General features: G+C 29.1%; 1 protein-coding gene across 2 annotated transcripts in view; it reads right to left on the bottom strand.

Moving 5' to 3' along the window:
* LOC129908893 (neuropeptide Y receptor type 2) overlaps window positions 1–20,723 on the bottom strand; it is a 50,583-nt gene that overhangs the window by 2,906 nt on the left and 26,954 nt on the right. Inside the window, exons 2-7 of one of the 2 annotated variants that reach the window (XM_055985712.1) lie at window positions 15,328–15,498; window positions 15,025–15,227; window positions 14,376–14,524; window positions 8,104–8,225; window positions 7,810–8,036; window positions 7,527–7,718 (exon numbers count right to left, since the gene is read on the bottom strand). In XM_055985712.1, coding sequence (XP_055841687.1) covers window positions 7,527–7,718; window positions 7,810–8,036; window positions 8,104–8,225; window positions 14,376–14,524; window positions 15,025–15,227; window positions 15,328–15,391 — 957 coding nt within the window. In that variant the 5' untranslated portion in view covers window positions 15,392–15,498. The remainder of the gene's footprint in view (window positions 1–7,526; window positions 7,719–7,809; window positions 8,037–8,103; window positions 8,226–14,375; window positions 14,525–15,024; window positions 15,228–15,327; window positions 15,499–20,723) is intronic. The other variant, XM_055985713.1, reaches the window with a different exon arrangement.

Raw genomic sequence — 20,723 nt, 5'->3', positions numbered from 1 at the left:
AAGCCTTTAATACTGAGCCTCTTTATCGGTCTTCCTTTTGATTTGGGCAAACAAAGAAATCTACTTAGCCTAAATCTATTTATGAATTTCTGTTATGCTTCCGGTTGTTGTTAATAAATTTTTTCCCCCAAAAGCAACAAAAATACCTTTAACCCTATTCACAAAAAGCTTCATATAAAAATAGGAATCGAGTGTGGTCAGTTGTGTTTATCCTCATACCGAAAGGGATTAACCAAGGATTTTCTTTAAAAAAAAAAAAAATTGATCCAAAAACGAGACCAAAAGAGTGGCAGACAAACAATAAAAAAAAAAACATATTTTACTATAATGAAATTTCTATATACCTATTATTGGACATTTGGACTCTTAAATAAATGTGCATGTGTGTGTGTTTGTGTGTAGGTAAACCTATTTCACAAGACATTTCAATCCAATAAATGTAGGCAGTAAATTGAGTTTTATGAGCAATTTTTATTAAATTGTTATTTGATTGTTTTGTGTTTTTGTTTTGATATTTTTTTGTTTTTGTTGGCATTTTTTGTAGGTTGTCGCAAAAAAATATATAAAATTAGCGCACTATTATAATAAAAGGTTTCGGATTGTTATATTTTATGAGAGATAATGTTCCTTTTGATGACATAAAAGTTACTTTGATTGGATTGTTATTGTGTTGAGATTCATTGTTATTGGGATGTTATAGGGAAAAATAAATTTGTATCGAAGCTGTTTAGAGGAAGGTATAGTTATCAATATATTTTTTCAAACTTATATTGAATAGAATTAATTTAAGTATATGGTAAACGAGACCATTAGTTCCTTTAAATACAGCTTGTAAGGAACCATTTAAAAATAAATTATACAAAATAAAGCGCAATATGGATAATAACATTTAATTTTTTTGACTTAGAAAAAAAAAAAATAAGCTTTTATCAAATGGAATTTAAATGTTAAGGAAAAAAGGAAATTTAAGTTCTGATTTGACTTTCTGAAATTTAAAACTTTTTACCTCAAATTCTTATAAATGCTCGGAATATAAAAAATAAGATATTTATTAAAAACACCAAAAATGTATTTTTTTCTCTTTTGTTTAATAATTTTTCTTTAAATTTTCAAAAATAAAATATTTAAAAAAAAAATGTAATATTTTATTTAGGAAAATTTAAAAAATAAAAGGATCTAGGTATATCGATATGAAATGTAATTTTCTATATATAGGGTAGAGTTGCCTATTTACGGCCGTCTCCAGTATCCGGCCACCTTTCGAAAAATCGTTATAACTAGTGATTTCGTAGGCTTTATTCCAAAATTTCGCTCTTATGCTGTTCTTACATATAAATGAACAGTATAAGAGCAAAATTTTGGAATAAAGCCTATATATGTATACCTACCTATAAAAAATCAATTCATAATAAATTATCTTGTTGCATTTGCCAACAGTCAGACTTATAAAAAAATTTAAAACTTCGAAGATTAAAATTACATTTTTTTTATAAAAAAAATTCCTTTATAAATTAAAAAATTAAAAAAAAAAATTTAATTGAATTCAGGAAAAATAATGTTTTTGCTTATATACAGGGTGTCCCAAAAGTTAACGTCGAAACGGTATAGGGATAGGGTAGGTGGTGACAGTTATCAGAAAAATAATAAAAAAAATCGCAGCCATATATTTTGGGAGTTATGGGCATTTGAAAAAAAGTCGAAAAAATGCCGTGACTACAAATCTTAATTGTTCTCATTTTTTTTTTTTGTTACGGAACCTTGAATAACCCTGCTATCAAAATTTTAACTCAGCTGTATCAGTTTTAAAGAAAATATTACTTTTTTACCCAACTTAGTACTAAAAAATTTTACATGACTCTAATTCAATTCAATGAGTAGTGTAAAAAAATGCGCTACAATGTTTCGGCAAGTTGTCTTAAAAGTTAGTGTGTTCAATTCTCTTTTCAAAATGGTATAACATTGTTGGGAATATTCCATAAACAACCGAGATAAATTTTTTTTCTTAAGAAATCCGACTTTTTTTTTTGGGTAATTTTTGATTTTTAGTTTTTTTTTTTTTGAGTGTTCAAAAAATCTCAAACTTATAGGACATGTAGGTTTTGCCCTTATGCATACATGTGCAAAAACTTGGAATCGTTTAGTGAGTTGTGACTGAATAACGGAAGAAACAAGTTAAAAAAAAAACACGTTTTTTTACCGTTTTTAACCGATTTTCATCGTTTTTTATTTTTATCTTTTTTTCTTTAATAGATACAGGAATAAAATGTATAGAGTAATGATAGACCATGACTACGACTATATGTGTGCGAAGTTTCAATCATTTTCGTAAACACAATTTTATCTCAAAATTAAAAAAAATAAATTTTTTGAATTCAACAGGTTATAACTTTTGACCAAGTGCAGATAGAAATATTATTAAACTTTATGAGCATCCTGATACAATTATCTTTCATTTGATATATCGCACATAGCGGTAGACTAACTACAAGCTACACAATGTTAAATCAAGAAACTTGCGAAAAACCTCAAAATAACAGTGGAGATCTGTTGCCCCCCGAACAGCCACCAGTGTAGGAAGTACCGTAATCTCAGTCTGGAAATTCGACATGGTTGACTTTAAAAAATTCTAACTTCTCTTGTAGACATCTTTGAAATGAGATCGATACTTCATATGAAAGGTGAAATAATAAGCTTTCACATGGTATATATTTTTTATAAGTTGTCAAACAAAAAAATTGATTCCATAGCCGGAGAACATAAAAATAAATGTTTTTTTGCTTTTTTTAATGAAATTTAATCGAGTTCAAAATATTCTAGCTCTTTTTGTAGATGTCTCATAGATGTGATCGATATACATATTTTGAACTAAGACAATAAGCTTTCAGATGGTGTAAAATTTTGTATAGGTTGTTAGAGAAAAAAATGGAATTAATGACGTGAGAAGATAAAAATTCATGTTTTTTTTTTGCTTTTTTTTGATGAAAATGGTTGTTTTCAATAAATTATTTTTATACTTTTTGAAAAATTTAAAAATGGTTTTATTCTTAAGAAGAAATACTTGGCTTTTAAATTGCATAATTTTTTTTGTTAGATTTTAAAATAAAAAAATTAATATAATGAGAAAATAAAAAAGGTATTCTTTTTTAGCTTTTTCTTGTAAATTATGATTGTTTGAAAAAAGTAAACGCTTCAATTGACCCATTTTAAACAAAAGCACTCAACCTGTTTTCTGACCACGTTATCACGTAAAATCATCGTCCGTAAACCGGCTTTACAGACAACCTCTTTTTTTTTTTTAATAATGGCTATTATTTATAAACGTTGATTTACTTTAAACAACTGCTTAAATTTGAAAAATGCGTTCAAAAACCATGTTTGTAGTTGTTTTATAGCTGTCAAACTTGTGTCTAAGTATAAATGATCTTAACCTTGAATAGTGTGATATTTTTATTAAATAAAGCATGTTTGCCAGAATTTGAAAAAAGTTAAGCAGTGTTTAAGTTGACAAAAAATCTAATAAATATTCCTGTATTCTTTAATTTGAAATAAGAAAAAATTACAAGGGAGAAAAGGATTTTGGCAACAGATATGGTAAATTAGGTCCATAGTTCACTTGTGATTTTTTGTATACTTAAATGTGATTTATCCCTAAGTCAATTTTTAAAACTTTGAATAACCAAATTTTCTTCCGAAATATTTTTATTCCGACTTGAGCATAATAACAAAACTTCCATATAATTTAATTATGATACATACATAATATTAGATTTCTTTACTAATTTTTTTTTTTACTGAAGTAAACAAACAAAAATTCTTGTCCATGTAATAAAAGTTTTATTTATTGAAAATCTCAAATGATTATGTAATTTCATAATTTCACAATATTTCATTGATTTCATTCAGAAACATTTTACGATTCATACTCAATTGCGACATTGTTCCTGTATTTTCGAAGAAACATAAAAAAAAGTTTATAAGCAAATGTCCATTCAGTTGAATTTTCTTGATGATGAAACATGTGGAATTCGTCATAAATTTTTATTTCTTACGAAAATTTATTTTCTTTCTGGTCTACACTCGTACTTATGCAGTTAACAATTTTTAATTGGTTTTGTCGAGCAAACAAAACTTTTCTTTTTAACGATCCACAAGAAAAATAAACGAAATTTTAATTTTTCGAAACAATTTTTGCTTCTGTTTTGTATAATTATCAACAAATAGAGGGAAGCTTTGTATGTAGGAAAATAATGTTTGCAAAAAAACAGAAAAACGTCCCAATTCTTTGGAAGAGTTTTTGAATCTTTTTTTATTAATCTGGAAAGAATGTGATATTGAGATGAAAGAAGGTAATTAATCAATTTATTATTATGGTAAATTTATTTGTGAAAACTGTGATTAGCATTGGTTTTCGTTGATTTTTATTCTGTCCATTTTGTTTAACGAGATTGGAGTCATTAAAAATTTGCAACAAAAAAACTTTGTGTTGACTACTAAAAATTTAATTGATGACAAAAGACTGAATAATCTGGTCGTAATCTATTTCAGTAAAATAAGTTAATTAAAAATGTATCACTCTATAAATCAGCGAATAAAAACATCAGCTGTTAAAACTCGTTAGTTCATTAAACATAAACATAACATTAAACATAGATAATTAAATATTTAATGCTTTGCAAAAATCGGTTGATGTGATTTTTGTTACACTTGTTTTATTTAATTATGCTATTTTAATACCTTAATTAACTTTAATCATTTGTGAGGAAAAACTTTTTAAAGAAGACAAAAAGCAATGAGATGAATTCAACTGTAGTTGGCATTGATGAGTTAAAATTGGAATTTACAACTTCCACATTTCTATTTTTGATTTTAGTTGAATAAAAAAGGAATTTACTCATTAGTGACTTATTTTGGTATATTGTAGTTGTAGAATAAAAACCATTTTCAACAGTTTTTATTCTTCTTTTTTTTTCTGAAAAAAAAAATATATGATAATTGTTTTTTGGTTCACACATTCCCCCATATTTTCTAAACTACTTGTAGAAATTTGACAAATAAGGTATCGTTGGAAACGTCTTGTTTGTCCGCTTGTTACTGGCTAAAAGACATCATATTTAACTAAATGTAACGCCCTCTAGTGGCAACAAAATATAATAATATTGTGAAAAACCTTTTTACGAGATTTCAATCTCAAAATACATAAGGTTAGGTTAGGTTAGGTAGAAATGGCTGTCAGGAAAACAACTGACACACTTAGACCATTTATTGGTCCGTTGTGATACCATGATTTTGTGAGGAAATTCCTCACTAATTAAACCAGTTGGAGCTTTTAATAAAGCGGTGAAGGTTGAAGATGTCAGTATTGATTAGCTCACTGGTATCTTCTAAGAAATATTTTTCCAGGTATTTTTTACGTCTACTGGAAAGGGCAGGACATGAGCAGAGAAGATGTTGGATTGTTTCTTCTTCTTCCTCATCAAGGCAACTTCTACAGAAGTCGTTAGAGATTACGCCAAGTCTTATGGCGTGTCTACCTATGAGACAGTGTCCTGTTAAGACACCTATTACAGAGCTGATATGCAATCTGCTTAGAGACAACAAATTTTTTGAACGTTTTGGATCTAGCCTAGGCCAGATCTGCTTGGTCGTTTGGCAAGTTATAATGTTTGACCATCGTATGTTTGTTGCCTCTATAGCTTCTTGCTTCAGCATGAGTTTGCACGTTGCAATTGGTATACCAATATTTGCCTTATTGGGTAAAATTGGTATTAGAGTTCCATTTCTGGCGAGTTCGTCTGCTTCACAGTTTCCCAGAATATCTCTGTGACCCGGCACCCAGAAAAGGTGAATGTTAAACTGTTCTGACATCTCCATGAGAGATGATCGACAGTCGCGGGCAGTAACGGAGTTTGTGGAAACCGAAGCTAACGATTTAAGGGCGGCCTGGCTATCAGAGAAGATGCGGATATCCGATGTAGATATCACGTTTTCTTTGAGCCAAGTCAGTACTTCTTTAATCGCCATTATTTCCGCTTGGAACACGCTGCAGTGATTAGGGAGACGGAAGGAGAGACTAACATTAAGTCTATCGGAGTAAACCCCGCCACCCACTCCGTCATTGGTTTTAGAACCATCTGTATAGAAATGAATTGAATCATCTCTTAGAAACTCGGCATTGTCCCATTCTGATCTATTTGGGATGGTGACTTCATAATTATTGCCGAAAACCAATTGTGGGGTGGTGTAGTCGGAGTGACTGTGGATTGATCCGAATGAATTCAGAATATTTGTGTGGCCAATAGAGTTATTGGTTCATTGAGAGATGGCTTGGAGTCGAATAGCAGTGCTCGCGGCCACCTGCTTGCTGAATATATCTATGGGTGGAAGATTGAGTAATATATCAAGAGCGGCGGAAGGTGTCGAACGGAGAGCTCCGCTGATGCACATGCAGGCTGAACGTTGGACTTTGCTTAACTTGTCTCGATATGTTACTTTTTCCAGAGCAGTCCACCAAACTGCTACCCCGTAAGTGAGAATAGGTCTGATGACTGCAGTGTATAGCCAATGAGTTATTTTAGGAGATAGTCCCCATTTATTCCCTATAGCTTTTTTGCAAGAAAAGAGTGCCACTGTGGCTTTTCTTATTCTTTCTTGTATGTTGGTTTTCCAGTTTAATTTGCTATCCAAAATAAGACCCAGGTATTTGGCTTCGCTGGCAAAATTAAGTGGAACACCATTAATAGAGGGGGGGTCTAGTTGTGGAATTTTATATTTCTTTGTTAAGAGGACAAGTTCTGTTTTTTGAGGATTTACCCCCAATCCACAGTTTGTTGCCCATTTTAGTAGCTTATTTAGAGCAGTTTAAAAAAAAAAAAAAAAAAAAAAAAAATACATAATATTAAATATAAAAATATGGTCAAAAATCAAAGCCTAACTACTTTAAGAAGAACCTCTAAAAAGTATGGAATAAGATAATATAGGTACAGTTTGAAATTATTGATGCATGTTTCATTTTAATAATTTAAATTATGTAGAACCTTTTGTTTTTCATTTCAGTATATTTTACGTCAATATAATTTGCAAAAAAAGTGTTTTGTTTGTGTTGAAACCAACTTCCTCTTCTCTAGTTAAGTAAGTTTTTAAAAAACTCTTTCCATTAAAAAAGATACCCTCTTCCTTAACTCATATTATATTTTAGAAAATATTTGCCCTTAAAGGTCCCTTATGATAACTCTTATTTTTCCCTTTCACCAATTTTAATAACTTGACCTTTTTTTTAAGTTGAATTACTTTGTTTTTTTAATCCGCTTACCAACTACTACCATAAAGTGGCAAAGTGGCAAAAACAAACAAAAACCTTTGCACCCTCACAAAGAATAATTCTGAGATAAAAATCCCCAAAACCCAAAATATATATATTATTTCGTCTTTGAGCCACAAACAAAAATGTAAACAAAAACAAAATAATAATGTAAATATTCTCTTTAATATCGTCGTCCTTCTCTCAACAAAATTTTTTCTATACTTACGTTGTAGATACCGTAAATGAAGGGGTTATAACAGCTGTTACTCATTGCCAGCCAGTCACAGCAAAACCAAATTATGTTGATGAAATGATACTCATTTATTTCCGGAATGGTTACGTACAGGATATTGTAGGATTGTAAAGGAAGCCAGCACATGCCAAATACCACAACCACAATAATTAGCATTTTGATTACCTTTTTTTTTGGGAATAAAAATAAAAAAAACCAGCAAAATCAGTGAAATTGTAAATAAACAAAAAAAAAAATCACTTTGATTTTATTATACCTTTTTTTTATTTCGCAACAATGTTATGTCTCTAGAATCTTGAGCATTACCTGGGGCATGAGTGCCCCAAAGTTTAACTGCCATTTGAATGTATACAAAACTGATGACGCAAAATGGTACCAAATATTGGACAAATACCAAAGAATAACGATAGGATTGTAATTGGTCATCGGTTAGATTGATGTTGGAACAAAACTCACGCGACACATTTAGAATAACGTCGTTTTCTATTAATTTATTAGTTTTATTTTATAGGTTTTTAATTGCTTCCTTTATTATATAGTTTTTGCTTACCTCTTATACGTTCGTTTAATGTTTCAACGCGAAAGGCTATTGCACAGGGAACGGCAAAAGCTATCGCAGTCACCCAAATTGTTGCTATAATAATTTTGGATATGAATTTTGTTGGACGGGCTCTGGAAATAGAAATAAATATAATAAAAGTTAATTTGGTAAGAACATGTTATATTCTAAATTAGTGGTTAGTGGCAAATTTATTTGTTTGGGACACGAAAAACTTTGGTTGACGATTGTTATGAATTAATCAAAATTAAAAGTAAACGATATCTGAAAGGCTTTTGTCAAAGTTATTTCGCATTTTTGTATAGGTACAATTAAAAAATTTCAATTTGACGTATAATTTGGAAGAAAGTTGGGTTATTGGGCAGGTTCCGAAACGTTAGGGTCTAAATATTTAAGTAATTTCTCGGTCTCTGATAGGTCAACTGTCAAAAAAAAATCCTTCCAATTTAGGTAATTTTATTAGAATTCTGACTGGAAAATTAGTTTTTTTTTGTCAACATGACAGATGATTGTTTTTAATTACAACAGAATTAAATCTTTTTGTGTGAAAAAAGAGTAAAAAGTTCATTAAAGATTGTAATTAATAATATTTACTTATTAAAGTAAAGTAAAATTTGGTGTCTGCCCCACGCGATCTATAAAATTCTCAAGAAAATTTTAAAATTTGACAATAATGATGTATTCAAACTAATTTAGTCAATTTACTCAAATTTCCGTTCAGAAAATGACGTTGCCTAGATATTTAGTCCCTAATATTTCCTGAACGTGCCCATTTTCTTTTATATTTTTTACTTGAAAAAATCATTTTTAAATTTAAGAAGAATATCAAAAAAAAAAAAAAATAAAAAACAAAGAGTTAAAACACTAGTGGAATAAATGCAAGGGCCAAAAAAAGTTCGATTTTTTTTAGTACAAATAAGTGAAAAATATTCAATCATGTTTGTAATCATTAAGATTCAAGACCGTGATTAAAGATTTGAAACAAATGCTTCCAAGCATAAGAAAGTGCTTGATTTTTTAATAAAAAAATCTGAAAACCCTTAGTAAAATATTGAAATTGAAAAATGCAAAATTTTCTTTGTTACTAGCTGACCCGGCGGACTTCGTTACGCCTCTTTTGTTATTTACTTCCAATTTTGGAGTGTGTCAATCTTTTCCAAAAAAAAAATCGGGTCACAACATCAAAATACAGGTCTTTATAAATAAAAGAATGTGATTTTTGAGTTCTATTGATCGTATTATCGAGATTGATGTTTGTAGGCTTAAAGTTTTTGTAATTAGATTGGGAAATATTACAAATTTAGACTATTCATATGAGTTGGAAAACTAACTTTTTTGAACCCCTTGAAAACAATATAAAGCCATGACTTGAAAAAATTGTAAAAAAAAAAATTGGAGTGGACCACGCTAACCATTTACTGTGTGAAAATAGATGTTTGCCGATTCTTAGACTTACCCGATGAACCCACAAAATTTCATAAAAATCGTTCCAAAAATACATAAAAAATTTTTTTGGTTGGACCACCCTAACTATTTAGTGGTATAAAAATAAAAATAATTCCAAAAAAATATAGAAATTTTTTTGGTTGGACCACCCTAACCATTTTATCATATGAAAATTCATGTTGGTCGAATGGCCGATTCTCAGACTTCCCGACATACACAAAATATTTCGAAAAGATCGTTCCAAGAAGATATAAAAAAAAATTTGCTGGACCACCCTAACAATTTAGAGGTATGAAAAATAGATGTTGGCCGATTCTCAGACTTAACCGATATGTGTACAAAATTTTATTAAAATCAGTCCAGCCGTTTCGGAGGAGTTTGGTAATAAACACTGCGACATGAAATTTTTATAAATTAGATAAACCGAGCAACCCAGTAACATAGTTATCTAACATATTAACCGAGGAACCGATCAATAATCTAGTTTCATCAATTTTCAAAACCTTAAGCTGAATATACATTAGGGTGGGTAAAAAAAAAAAATCGAAATTAGTTTTTTTTATTTTATTACTTCGAAAAATCGATTGCTAGACACCTCTATATACTCACTAAATATGAGATTCTTATCTTAATGGGAAGGTCCTCCACAATTTTCAATTTTTACAACAATCTCTACAAAAAAAAAATGTATTTTTATACATCGACTTTTTAGCAACATTCTTTACATATTCTTGTTGGAAATTAAACTCTCTAAAAATTAGTTTTTTGTTATTAATTTTGTTATACAAATTGAAAAATAATAATAATCAAACTGCCCAGACATATTCTTGTAGCAAACAGATTGCTCCACAAAAAAGGTCTGGTAAACTTCTTTTATTTATCTAAGCATTTGAAAGATATTCGAAATCAAAGTTAAAAAAATATATAACATCATTTTTTTACTTTTCAAATTTTACAAATTCACTAAAAAGTCATTATTTTCAAATAAGCAATATATATTCTTGTAGAGGCTTAAACGTTATACAAAAAAGTTTTGGGCATCAAATTGATTGCTTTACCCGTTTAGAAGATATTCGTATTGAAATGAAATAAAAAAAAATATTTTTTGTACCGTTTTAAACGGTATCTGTCATAGAACGGTTTTTTTTATTTATGAATTTCTTGTCAACAACTTAGCCGACGTCAATCAAAATTTTTTATACGAAAACGTTAAGATAAACGTTGTACACAAATTTAAAAAAAAATTCCAAAAACACATTTTTTGATTTAAAAAAAAAGTCCATATTTCAATTTTTTTTTAAATCAATTTTTTGAAAACGGATTGATGAATTTTGTCGAAATTTCGTTTTTATTTGGTGAATAATATTTTCTTAAAAATGGATTATCTACTTATTTTTTATATATTTTTACTTTTACCATAAGAGAAAGTAGCTGCTACCCCAGTCGTGCATTTTATTTCATATCTAAAACTTGAAAACTCAGAATCATAAAGCTCCAAGATCCATCAATTGCAATAAATAATAAGTTCGCAAATAATAAAGACCGCAAGAAAACCGAATGTCCAAAATCAAACTAGAGCTGGGGCTTTAATTCTGAGAACTCAGTTATGTATCTCTTAAAAAAAATAGACAAAAAAACAGAAGGTCTCAGATTTTGAAAAATTCATAACATTCAAAGAAATTTGCAACAACCAAAAAAATCAAAGAAAAAATGCTTAAAAAATCAAAAGCACGGATTTACCGAATTTTTATTTCTTTCTCATTTACATATATGACATTTTGAGTTGATTTTCAAACACTTAAAACCGAACTTAAAATGAAATATTGAAAATTCAGTTCAAGTCTTTAAAAAATACATTTTCAGATTTAAATGTTTGAAAATCTAGCCTTTTCAATTTAATATTTTTCTTCCTTTAAAATGGTGTGAGTTTTTGGAATATAAGTTTGTGGATTGAAAGTCGATCGAACTTTTTTTCATAGTTTTGATCCATATTTCAATCCCAACTTTATGATACTACTGATATGATTCTAATATCAACATAAAAACTTCTACAGTCGATATATAAATGTCATTGGCTTATTTACGCTTAAAACTTATTTCAAAAACTTGTCAAATCATATTCGTTAAGATAGATTATGTTGTATGTGTGTGTTTTTATTTTATGTCAATGTACCTTAAAAAACATTTAAGTTCTTAAAAGTCTTTATTAATTAATTTGTCTAAGTCCTTTCAAAAAGTTTTGAATCCGGTTACTTGTTTTGAAAAGATTTTCTGGGACAAAGATAAATAACAAAAATTTTCAAAACTCAAACATAGGTATTAAAAGTATCAATTTACTTTTAAAGGAAAAAGATTCCATAATACAAACAAAAGAAGATACCAAAAAGATTTGGAGAGTTTTCAGGACTCTGCCACAACAAGTAGGTATAGTTGTTTTAGGATAATCCTATACATCCAACAACACAACTCCCTCAATCACACACACACAAACATTTCTTTACTTATTTATTATTTGATGAACCTAACGCCTCTCTCGAAAAGTTTTGCTGTCTTAAAAGTCGTCCAGAAGTTTTAAATCTAATATCGGCATCTGCCCCAAGTTCAATAACTTGTTTGGAAATGCTTCGATAATCCCATTTCACCACTCGAATGCGACAACATGATGACAGGGTATTTCTTCCTTTTTTTCGTTTTTGTTTGAACATAAAGCTCATTCCAAATTAAATGGCTTTTTTGTCTTTGTGTTTTGGCTAAGTAATTTTTTCTGTATTGGGGTATAACTTTGTTCTTGATTTTGGGTCCGGGATTATGTACCTTAGCTGGTCTGCCAGCTTATATGGCAGATGACCAAAATTACGCATTAAATTATCCCATCGGGACAGAAACCAATGTTCCATTATTTGGAGATTAATCCAAAGGATTCATCTCTCTCTTTCATTCTCCCAATATTCATTTTAATGTGTTTATCTTTTTAACACTCTGCCGTTTAATTTGATCCTGGCAAAGAGATTCTGTCATAGTCAATTATTTTTAAATCCAAAGTCAATAGCGACCAGCCATGATGGCCATTGCAGGGGGGCTTTATTATATTTTCTATTACTCGCAATTTACCAGTCTCTCTCCAATTGTGTGTTTCGATATTTACTCTGTGAACAAGTTCGGGAACAATGGGATACCGTTACTTCATGATTATTATTTAACTAAAGAGCCGAGTTATTTCCGTTATTGAATTAAATAGGCATATTTTGTGGTTTCAGGACCAAAAATGAAATTGGGTTGCACACGCATATAGCGCCGCCGCTGGTCTAATATGTAATTAATAAAACCCCAAAAAACGAGAGGGAACTCGAAACTCGAGTCTAGCTAGAGCGCTAACGAGTGTTGAGAGAAATATATTTCAAATTAGAGTTGCCAAAGAATTAGAAAAGTACATCAGAAATGGGGTGGATTGTGTGTGACCAGAGAAGCAAGTTGATATTTGATAATAATCCAAAATCCAGGAAATTCAAAATTTAGAAAATTTTTTATCAAAAATCCAAATTTCGGAAAAACCCGAAATAAATAGATTTCAAAATTTAGAAACATTTAATTGAGAAACCAAAAATTCAGAAAACCATTTATGAAATATAAAAACATTTTATTAAGAAACTCAATATTCATAAGACCCTAAATTCAGGAAATCCAAAATTAAGAAAAATTTTATTAAAAAATCTCAAATTCTGAAAACCCAAAATCCAGGGTATTTAAAGAAGAAAGATTTTACTGAGAAATCAAATAAAAATTCTGAAAACCCAAAATCCAGGATATTTAAAGAAGAAAGATTTTACTGAGAAATCAAATTAAAAAATATACCCAAAACTCTGAAAAATAAATTTTTAGCAGAATTCAAAGGAGACAAAGGCCCTTAAACTTAAGACCCCGTTTTAATAAAAATCTACCCAAAATTCTTAAAGTTCAGAAAATGATAAAAATATTTTGGAGTGAAATTCAGAGAAGTTAAAGGCCTGAAAACATAAGACCCCTTGTTCATAAAACTCTACCCAAAATTCTGAAAGTCCAGAATATGAAAAATATATTTTGGAGCTGAATTTAAAGGAGTCAAAATCTACAAAAAATCTAGAAAGTCCAGAAAATAAAAAAAAAAATATATTTTTGAGCGAAATTCAAAGAAGTCTAAATCTCCCGGAAATTTTGAAACTCCAGAAACTGATAAGATATTTTGGAACGAAATTCAGAGAAGTCAAGGGCTAGAAAACTTAAAACCCCTTTTTCATAAAAATCCAGAGTTCCGAAAGTCCAGAAAAAAAATAAATTTTGTAACGAAAAAGCCCAACAATCACAACAGCCAAAAATCAGAATTAAATATTTTAGCCAATATATACCCATTTTATTGAAAATTTACCCAAATTACAAACTACCCAAATTTATTTAAAAAAATGTCAAATTAACAAAAGCCTAAGACTTTTTTACAAAAAATTGAAAATAAAATCTGATATCGGGCTAATTTGTACTCTTTATCGGAGTTTCGGAGGTTGTATTTCTGGATAGTGTGTTCAAAATTATTTATTTTCAGGATTTTTTAATTTTTGTGTGAAATGATTTTTAATTTTATGTTTTTAATTTTCGGGTTTTTAATTTTTTTTTATGTTAGAGATTCAGGGTCTTGGATTTTATGGATTTTCGTCATTAATTTTCGACTTTCTGTTTTTTCATGACAGGGTTTTTTTTACAATTTTTATAATACAATTTTCTTTTTTTTTTGTTTCTAATAATAATATTTGAATACCTACACGGCAACACTGCCAACGAGTACTTACCTCAGTGGATTAATAATTGCCCGATGTCGATCAATAGCGATTGCGGTCAGTGTGAAAACGGATACGTTTACACTAACCGCCTGCACAAAAGGGCAAAATGCACACATAAAGTCCGGCAGGGTCCAGCGTTGCAGAAGTGCGGCTTGGAACTGTAAAATTAAAGGCAAAAATTCAGTTCAGTTCAGTTCAGTATAAATTCAGACCATTCATAATACCACGAAAGTAAATGAATTTAGTTTTTGTTATATTTTGGGGGAATTTTACGAAAATGGGTGCAATGAGGGTGGAAGGTTTTCAAATATTAAAGACCGGAAATTAAATAGCCAGACCAGAAACAACAACAAAAACATAACAATACAAAAAAAAGACGAAATAAAATTTCACAAATCGATACATAAAGTTGGAATGATGCCTGGCGCACACATCAGAGTACCGCCAATTTCCGAAATGGCTTTAGCCGCGGAATTGGCGGCGGCTTCAATGGCAACTACAACAAACAACATTCAGCTCGCGTTCGGTCGCTATACTGGAGCTCGATTTAGGTAATGGCGGATAACATGAAAGGAATGATGATGATGATGATAGTGCAAGCTTTCGGGGTTAAAATATATTACTCTCTGTACCAACACCACCATTTTGGGATGCTCACCTGAAACGGTATGCAAAACATTCCGATGATAACGTCGGCGAATGCCAAATTAGCAATGTACATGTTGGTGACGGTGCGCATTTGGCGGGTGGTCGCCACTACCCAAATGACCAAAGTATTTCCCACAATGGCTATTATGCTTATTCCGCCATAGAACACCGACAGCAGCGCCACTATCTCTGCAGGGGCTGAATATAGTTTTTCTGTAAAATAACAAAATTATAGCAATGCAGGGTTTTAGTTTTGTGTAAGGATAAGTAATGAATATTTAGGTGAATTTCTGTATATGTCCTTTATACTAACCATATTCCTCCTCACCAAGGATTTCATCCGATGCAGCGGCATTAGGCACCGGAAACTCATCCATCGTTGTCAAATGGGGGGATGGATTCTCTCGTCTTTTATGGCATTAAATTTTACTTATTTGTAGCTCGCTCGCTCTAGATTGGCCTGTAAAAATAAATCGCCGAGAAACTGCTGTTCATTATTGTGGTCAACTTGAAATGATGGAGTAATAAAATTTTAATACAACATTTTTGATGTTGATGGAAATAGGGGAGAGCTTTTTCGAAATATTTTTGTTTAGATTTTTGGGGCGATATTCACAGTGAGGATTATATTAATTGTTATGCCTCAGGGGGATATCATTTGAGCTGGGTAACCTCTAACGAGTTTGTGTTGTAGCAAAGTTTCCAAACAGATGCTGGGTAATTTTTATTTAGGCCATTGAGGTTTTGTCTAATCGAAAAAGTTCAAAAACAAAAAACAGCTCATAGCGAATAAAGAAGAAATTTCAAACTTTTGAAGGAAATATTTTTTTTTCACATCATTGAACGATTTGTGTTGAAGGTCAATACTGGCGGAGATTTTAATTTTTTATTTTTTTTTCTGTGGTAACAAAATTTACTTTGAACCAATTTTGTAAGCCATTGTAAATATTTGTATCATTCAGTTCATTAATTTCATTTGCTATCTTAACGAATCTTAATTAACAACATAAGCTTCTGAATTAATCGTTTAAGATAGTAGGATTGTTATCTATACTTTCTTGCAGCCCATTATTAGCTTTTCCTAATGGGTTTTCTCTATTTCTTTCGTATTTTTAGATCTAACGTGTTCATTTGTTTACCTTTCGATTTGATTTCTAACTTTAGGGCGTATTTTTGTTGAAATATTTTATCCGCAACTATGCAACTGATTACCACTATTTCATGTTTCCTTTCAAGGAAATCTCTATTGATGTGGAAAAAAGGAAAAGAAAACTTTCTTCTAATTGAAGGGATGTTATTTATACCTACCTGTTAACAAATTAATTACTACTACACGTGTGCCTAGTTCGTTACCACCCAAAATAAAGTTTGTATAAGAACAAACTTCTGGATTTAATTAAATCTTATTTGACAAAAAAAAATCAATCTTCTTCTTTGAATGAATAAAATGGTTTGATATTTTATTTAGGTATAGGTAAGTCAATTCATTCTTTATTTTCTTTGTTAATGACATGTTAATTTGAAAATTTTGTTAATTTTAATAATTTTCTTAGAAAACTTTTCAATAAAATAATTAATTTCTTGTTTTTTTTTTTTGCCTCCTAAAAATAGGCAACTTTTTGTGTATGTTAAAGAAACTTCTATTCAAGTTAATAGAATTTGTATAGAGTTATTTTGATAACCACCTTACCTCAACTCAGCATGCTTTAATAATTCTTTAATGAGTTTTATTCCTTTAGGTTAAGGATTATATTGGAAATATGTATTATTTGAGCAGGTAAAAAGGAGCTTATTCATAAGAGATATATTATGTGTAAGAATATGAATAGAGCAGTTTTTCTTACACTGAAACAAAAACTAAGAAACATTTAATTTTTTAAGATAAATTCATTCAAAAAAGTAATTTTATTTGAAGTTGTTAAAAATATTAAAAAAAACTTTATAAACTATTATTTGGCTGTGAGTTAAATTTTATTAAAAATATAATTTTTTGCAAAACGAGCTGAAATTAATGACAAAAACAACTTCTTCAGTGATTTTCCGAGTCTACTCAAAGATCTTTATTAAATTTTTTCAGCGTTGAATGATGAAAAAAAAACAAGTAAGAATATTTTTTTAAACACAATTTTTTTGTTTATGTTCAAAATTAAATAAAATGCACGATTGGGGTCGCACGTACTTGCTCTTGCAGTTCAAAGCACTTTTATATACGTTCTAAACGAGATATAAAAAAAAAAAAAACAACTTTCAGAATAAAAATTATCTGTACCAAATTTGAAGAAAATCCGTTCACCCGTTTAGGCTGTGGAAATGTGTACCGATGGACGCACAGACGCACAATGGGATCAAACGACCAAAACCATCTCAAAATTGGTTTTAACAAATGTGATCATTTCAAAAAAGTAATGATTGTTTAACATAATAGAAATGTGCGCAATTATGATAGCATACATTGTTTTTAATATATTTTGAATAAAAGTACTTAAAATGAGTCTCGAACCTTACATTTAAATTTGTATTGTTTTTCGTCCTATTTTATATAACAGTTTAAACTTAGTTTTCTCAGAAGTTTGTGAAGAAACCTTATAAGTGTTGTATATCAACAAAAAGGTTAGAATCTCTTCTTTATAAATCCGTTATTTGTTTTTGAATGTACTTTAAATTGATTTTTTAAAAAAATAACAATTAATGGGTAGTAATTGTAGATTTCTCCTCTGCCGACGACTGCCGATGTCGAGTTATGAATGAATTAAGAATCTCATTTTACTCAAAATTAAGGAATAAAAATAAAATTTTGCGCATATTTGCGCCATTTTGATTTACGGTCAAAAATTTATAAAATATAAATTTTCCAAAAATGTTTGCAGATCTTTTTTTTTACTGTCATCTACAGGGTATCTCAAAATTAATGATTCAAATGAAATATTCTTATAGGCTATTTAAGGGGCTCTTAAAATTTGGTAACTTGTTTATCCCAAATATTTACGGTTTTCGATTAAATGCACTTCTTGTGAAATTTCGAAAAATTCCTACTTTAAAACAGTATTTTGCTTCCCCTGTTCATAATTTATTTTTGTTTTTTTACAAATCTGTTCCTAAAGCAATAATTGACAATTAGGAACAATTGACAAATAAAAAAAAATTATTTCGCTACAAATTAGTTTAAACAAAAGCCTATGTTTTTTTATTGTTTTTTTTTTTTTTTTACTCTGAAAACCCTTGTTTTGTTGAATTCAAATTATAGTATCTTTCATCCTAACTTCAATTTCCGAATTTCGTATACTTTTTTTGAAAACTGTGATAACTAGGCAAGCTATAAAATTGATAAACCAGTTTCAAAATGTACAATTTATTTTTTAGGGTGTTGCTCTAAAATAAAAGTAAGAAATTGAGTTTCATTAAAACTGCTAACTAATTTCTGCCATATGGCGAACGAAACAAATAATGTTTTGATTAAATAATTGATTCAAATCAAAAATCAATTATAAACAGGGGAAGTAAAATACTGTTTCAAAGTAGGAATTTTTCGAAATTTCACAAGAAGTGCATTTAATCGAAAATGGTAAGAATTTGAGATATGTATTTTAAATTATTACTTTTGGGATCCCTTATAAAGGGAATTCCCAACAAGCTTGACATTCTGAACGGATTTCAAGTCCCATTTTCTGCCGCAAATCAAAAACTGCAGATTTGATTTTATTTTATTTCATCCCATTTTTTCAAACTTTTATATTTTTACGCTATTTTAATTCTTATATCAAGCTTTTGTTTTAAAAGCTTTCTCTATAAAATATAAATTATTTCCGTATTCTATTTCGTTTTAATACTTTTTTCCTCTTCAACCCTTTTTTGCTGTTTGAGTTTTATAAAATACACAATAATTTTGATTTTATTAAGAAAGTGGTTAATTTAGTCTCTACGTTTTTGGATGCTTATCCCTTTCACATTTTTTCTTTCTTTTCTTACTTATAAAATAAATTCTACCTGCAATGAATTTTATATTATCTTTCATTCGTATGCTTTTTTTCTAATTTATAATCTTTTAATTTTTGCTTTCTTATCAATATATTATATATAGGATAACTTCACTTATATTTAACACAAATAACACTTAAAATATAATTTTGTATATGAATTGATGAATTTGAGCTATTTTTCATAATTTCTGTTTTTGAAAATATTATAATAAATACATACATAATTTTTTTAGTTCTGATTTCTATTACAAGTTGAAGCATATACATTGTAGTATATTTGTGCAAAATTTCAAAAAAAAAATATTGAGAAACAAAAAAGTTATGGAATTTTGAGATGATTTACATCGTTTGGTCCCATAGTGAGACTCACAGACGGACGGACGGAATTGCGGGACCCACATTTTCGGAATTCTCCATCATCGTAATGTTGGTTTTGATTAAAACCTCAATTTATTTTTCGACACGAAACCAATACTTGCCCTACAGAGCAAGTAAAAAAGTGGTTGTCTGTAAAGTTGGTTAACGGACGATGATCTTACATGATAACGTCATAAGAAAACAGTGTGCTTTAAAAAAAAAAAAATATCTACGAATTTTGTCAACTTTCTTGTAAAAAAAAGTTATAAGATAATAAACCTTATAGAAAAGTACATTAGCTAAAGATTAAGACATAACATAATTTATATCTACATGTTTTGTTTATATCTACATGTTTTACAAAAAAAAAATCTAAGAAAATACCTTTTCTATTCTCATAATATCATTTTTTATGTGAAAAACATACAAAAAAATTACACCATTAAAAAGTTTAACATTTCTTCTAAAGAAAAAAGCTATATTTAAATCCTTACATTGCGTAAAACAATTATTGAAAACAATCATTTTTCATGAAAAAAAGTGAAAAAAAAACAAAAATTTTTTCTTCTAACACCAATAAATCAATTTTTTATTTTACAACCTATAATAAATCCTATATCATCTGAAAGCTTATTATTTCACCTTTTATATGACGCCTGCAAAAAAAAGCTAAAATTTTGTAAACGCCAATTTATGTGCTCTAGATCAAGAAATAGAACATGTTGAAAAATACAACTTTATTTTACGGTTATCTCAAAATTGTGAATAAGAAATTGATTTAAATTCGCACAAATTTAGTCCTGCCTATTATTATTTACCTCTTGAAGGAAAAAAAAAGATAAAAATAATAAAAAAAAAACTTGGAACAAGAAAACTTGTTTTTCTCTTATTCGGTCAAAAATCATTTTAGAACACCAATTACTTATAAGTATGAGATTTTTCCAAAAAAAATTACTAAAAATAAAAAACCACCCAAAAATACCCTTACAAAAGTGGGTGTTTTTCAAAAATTCATATTTCGAAACGCAGAGACTTAAAAAAAATCCGTATTAAACCTATCTTTATCTTATCTTTTGAATGGCATTTTTCAAATTGTCAAAAAAAAAATTCCCTTAAGTATAATCACTTTTTTGTCATAGATCTACCACATGTTTAAGTTAACAAAAAAAAAGCATTTTTAACTTAGTTTTGAAATTTCCTAGAATTTTTTCAAAAACGTTTTTTAGCTTTAGAATGAATTTTTCCATCGATTAAAAAAATTCAACTTTCTACAACGTCGCGTTTAGAAGATTGCCAATTTTTTGCAAATTTTGTTTTACAAGTTTTTGCCCTATTTAATGATTAAATTTTCCAATTCACCCTTAGGTCTTATTAT

Source organism: Episyrphus balteatus, chromosome 2 (assembly GCF_945859705.1).
Source record: "Episyrphus balteatus chromosome 2, idEpiBalt1.1, whole genome shotgun sequence".
In the NCBI taxonomy this organism is placed as follows: Eukaryota; Metazoa; Arthropoda; class Insecta; order Diptera; family Syrphidae; genus Episyrphus; species Episyrphus balteatus.
The sequence above is the reverse complement of the archived record's forward strand: the minus strand, read 5'-3'. Positions and strand labels throughout refer to the sequence as shown.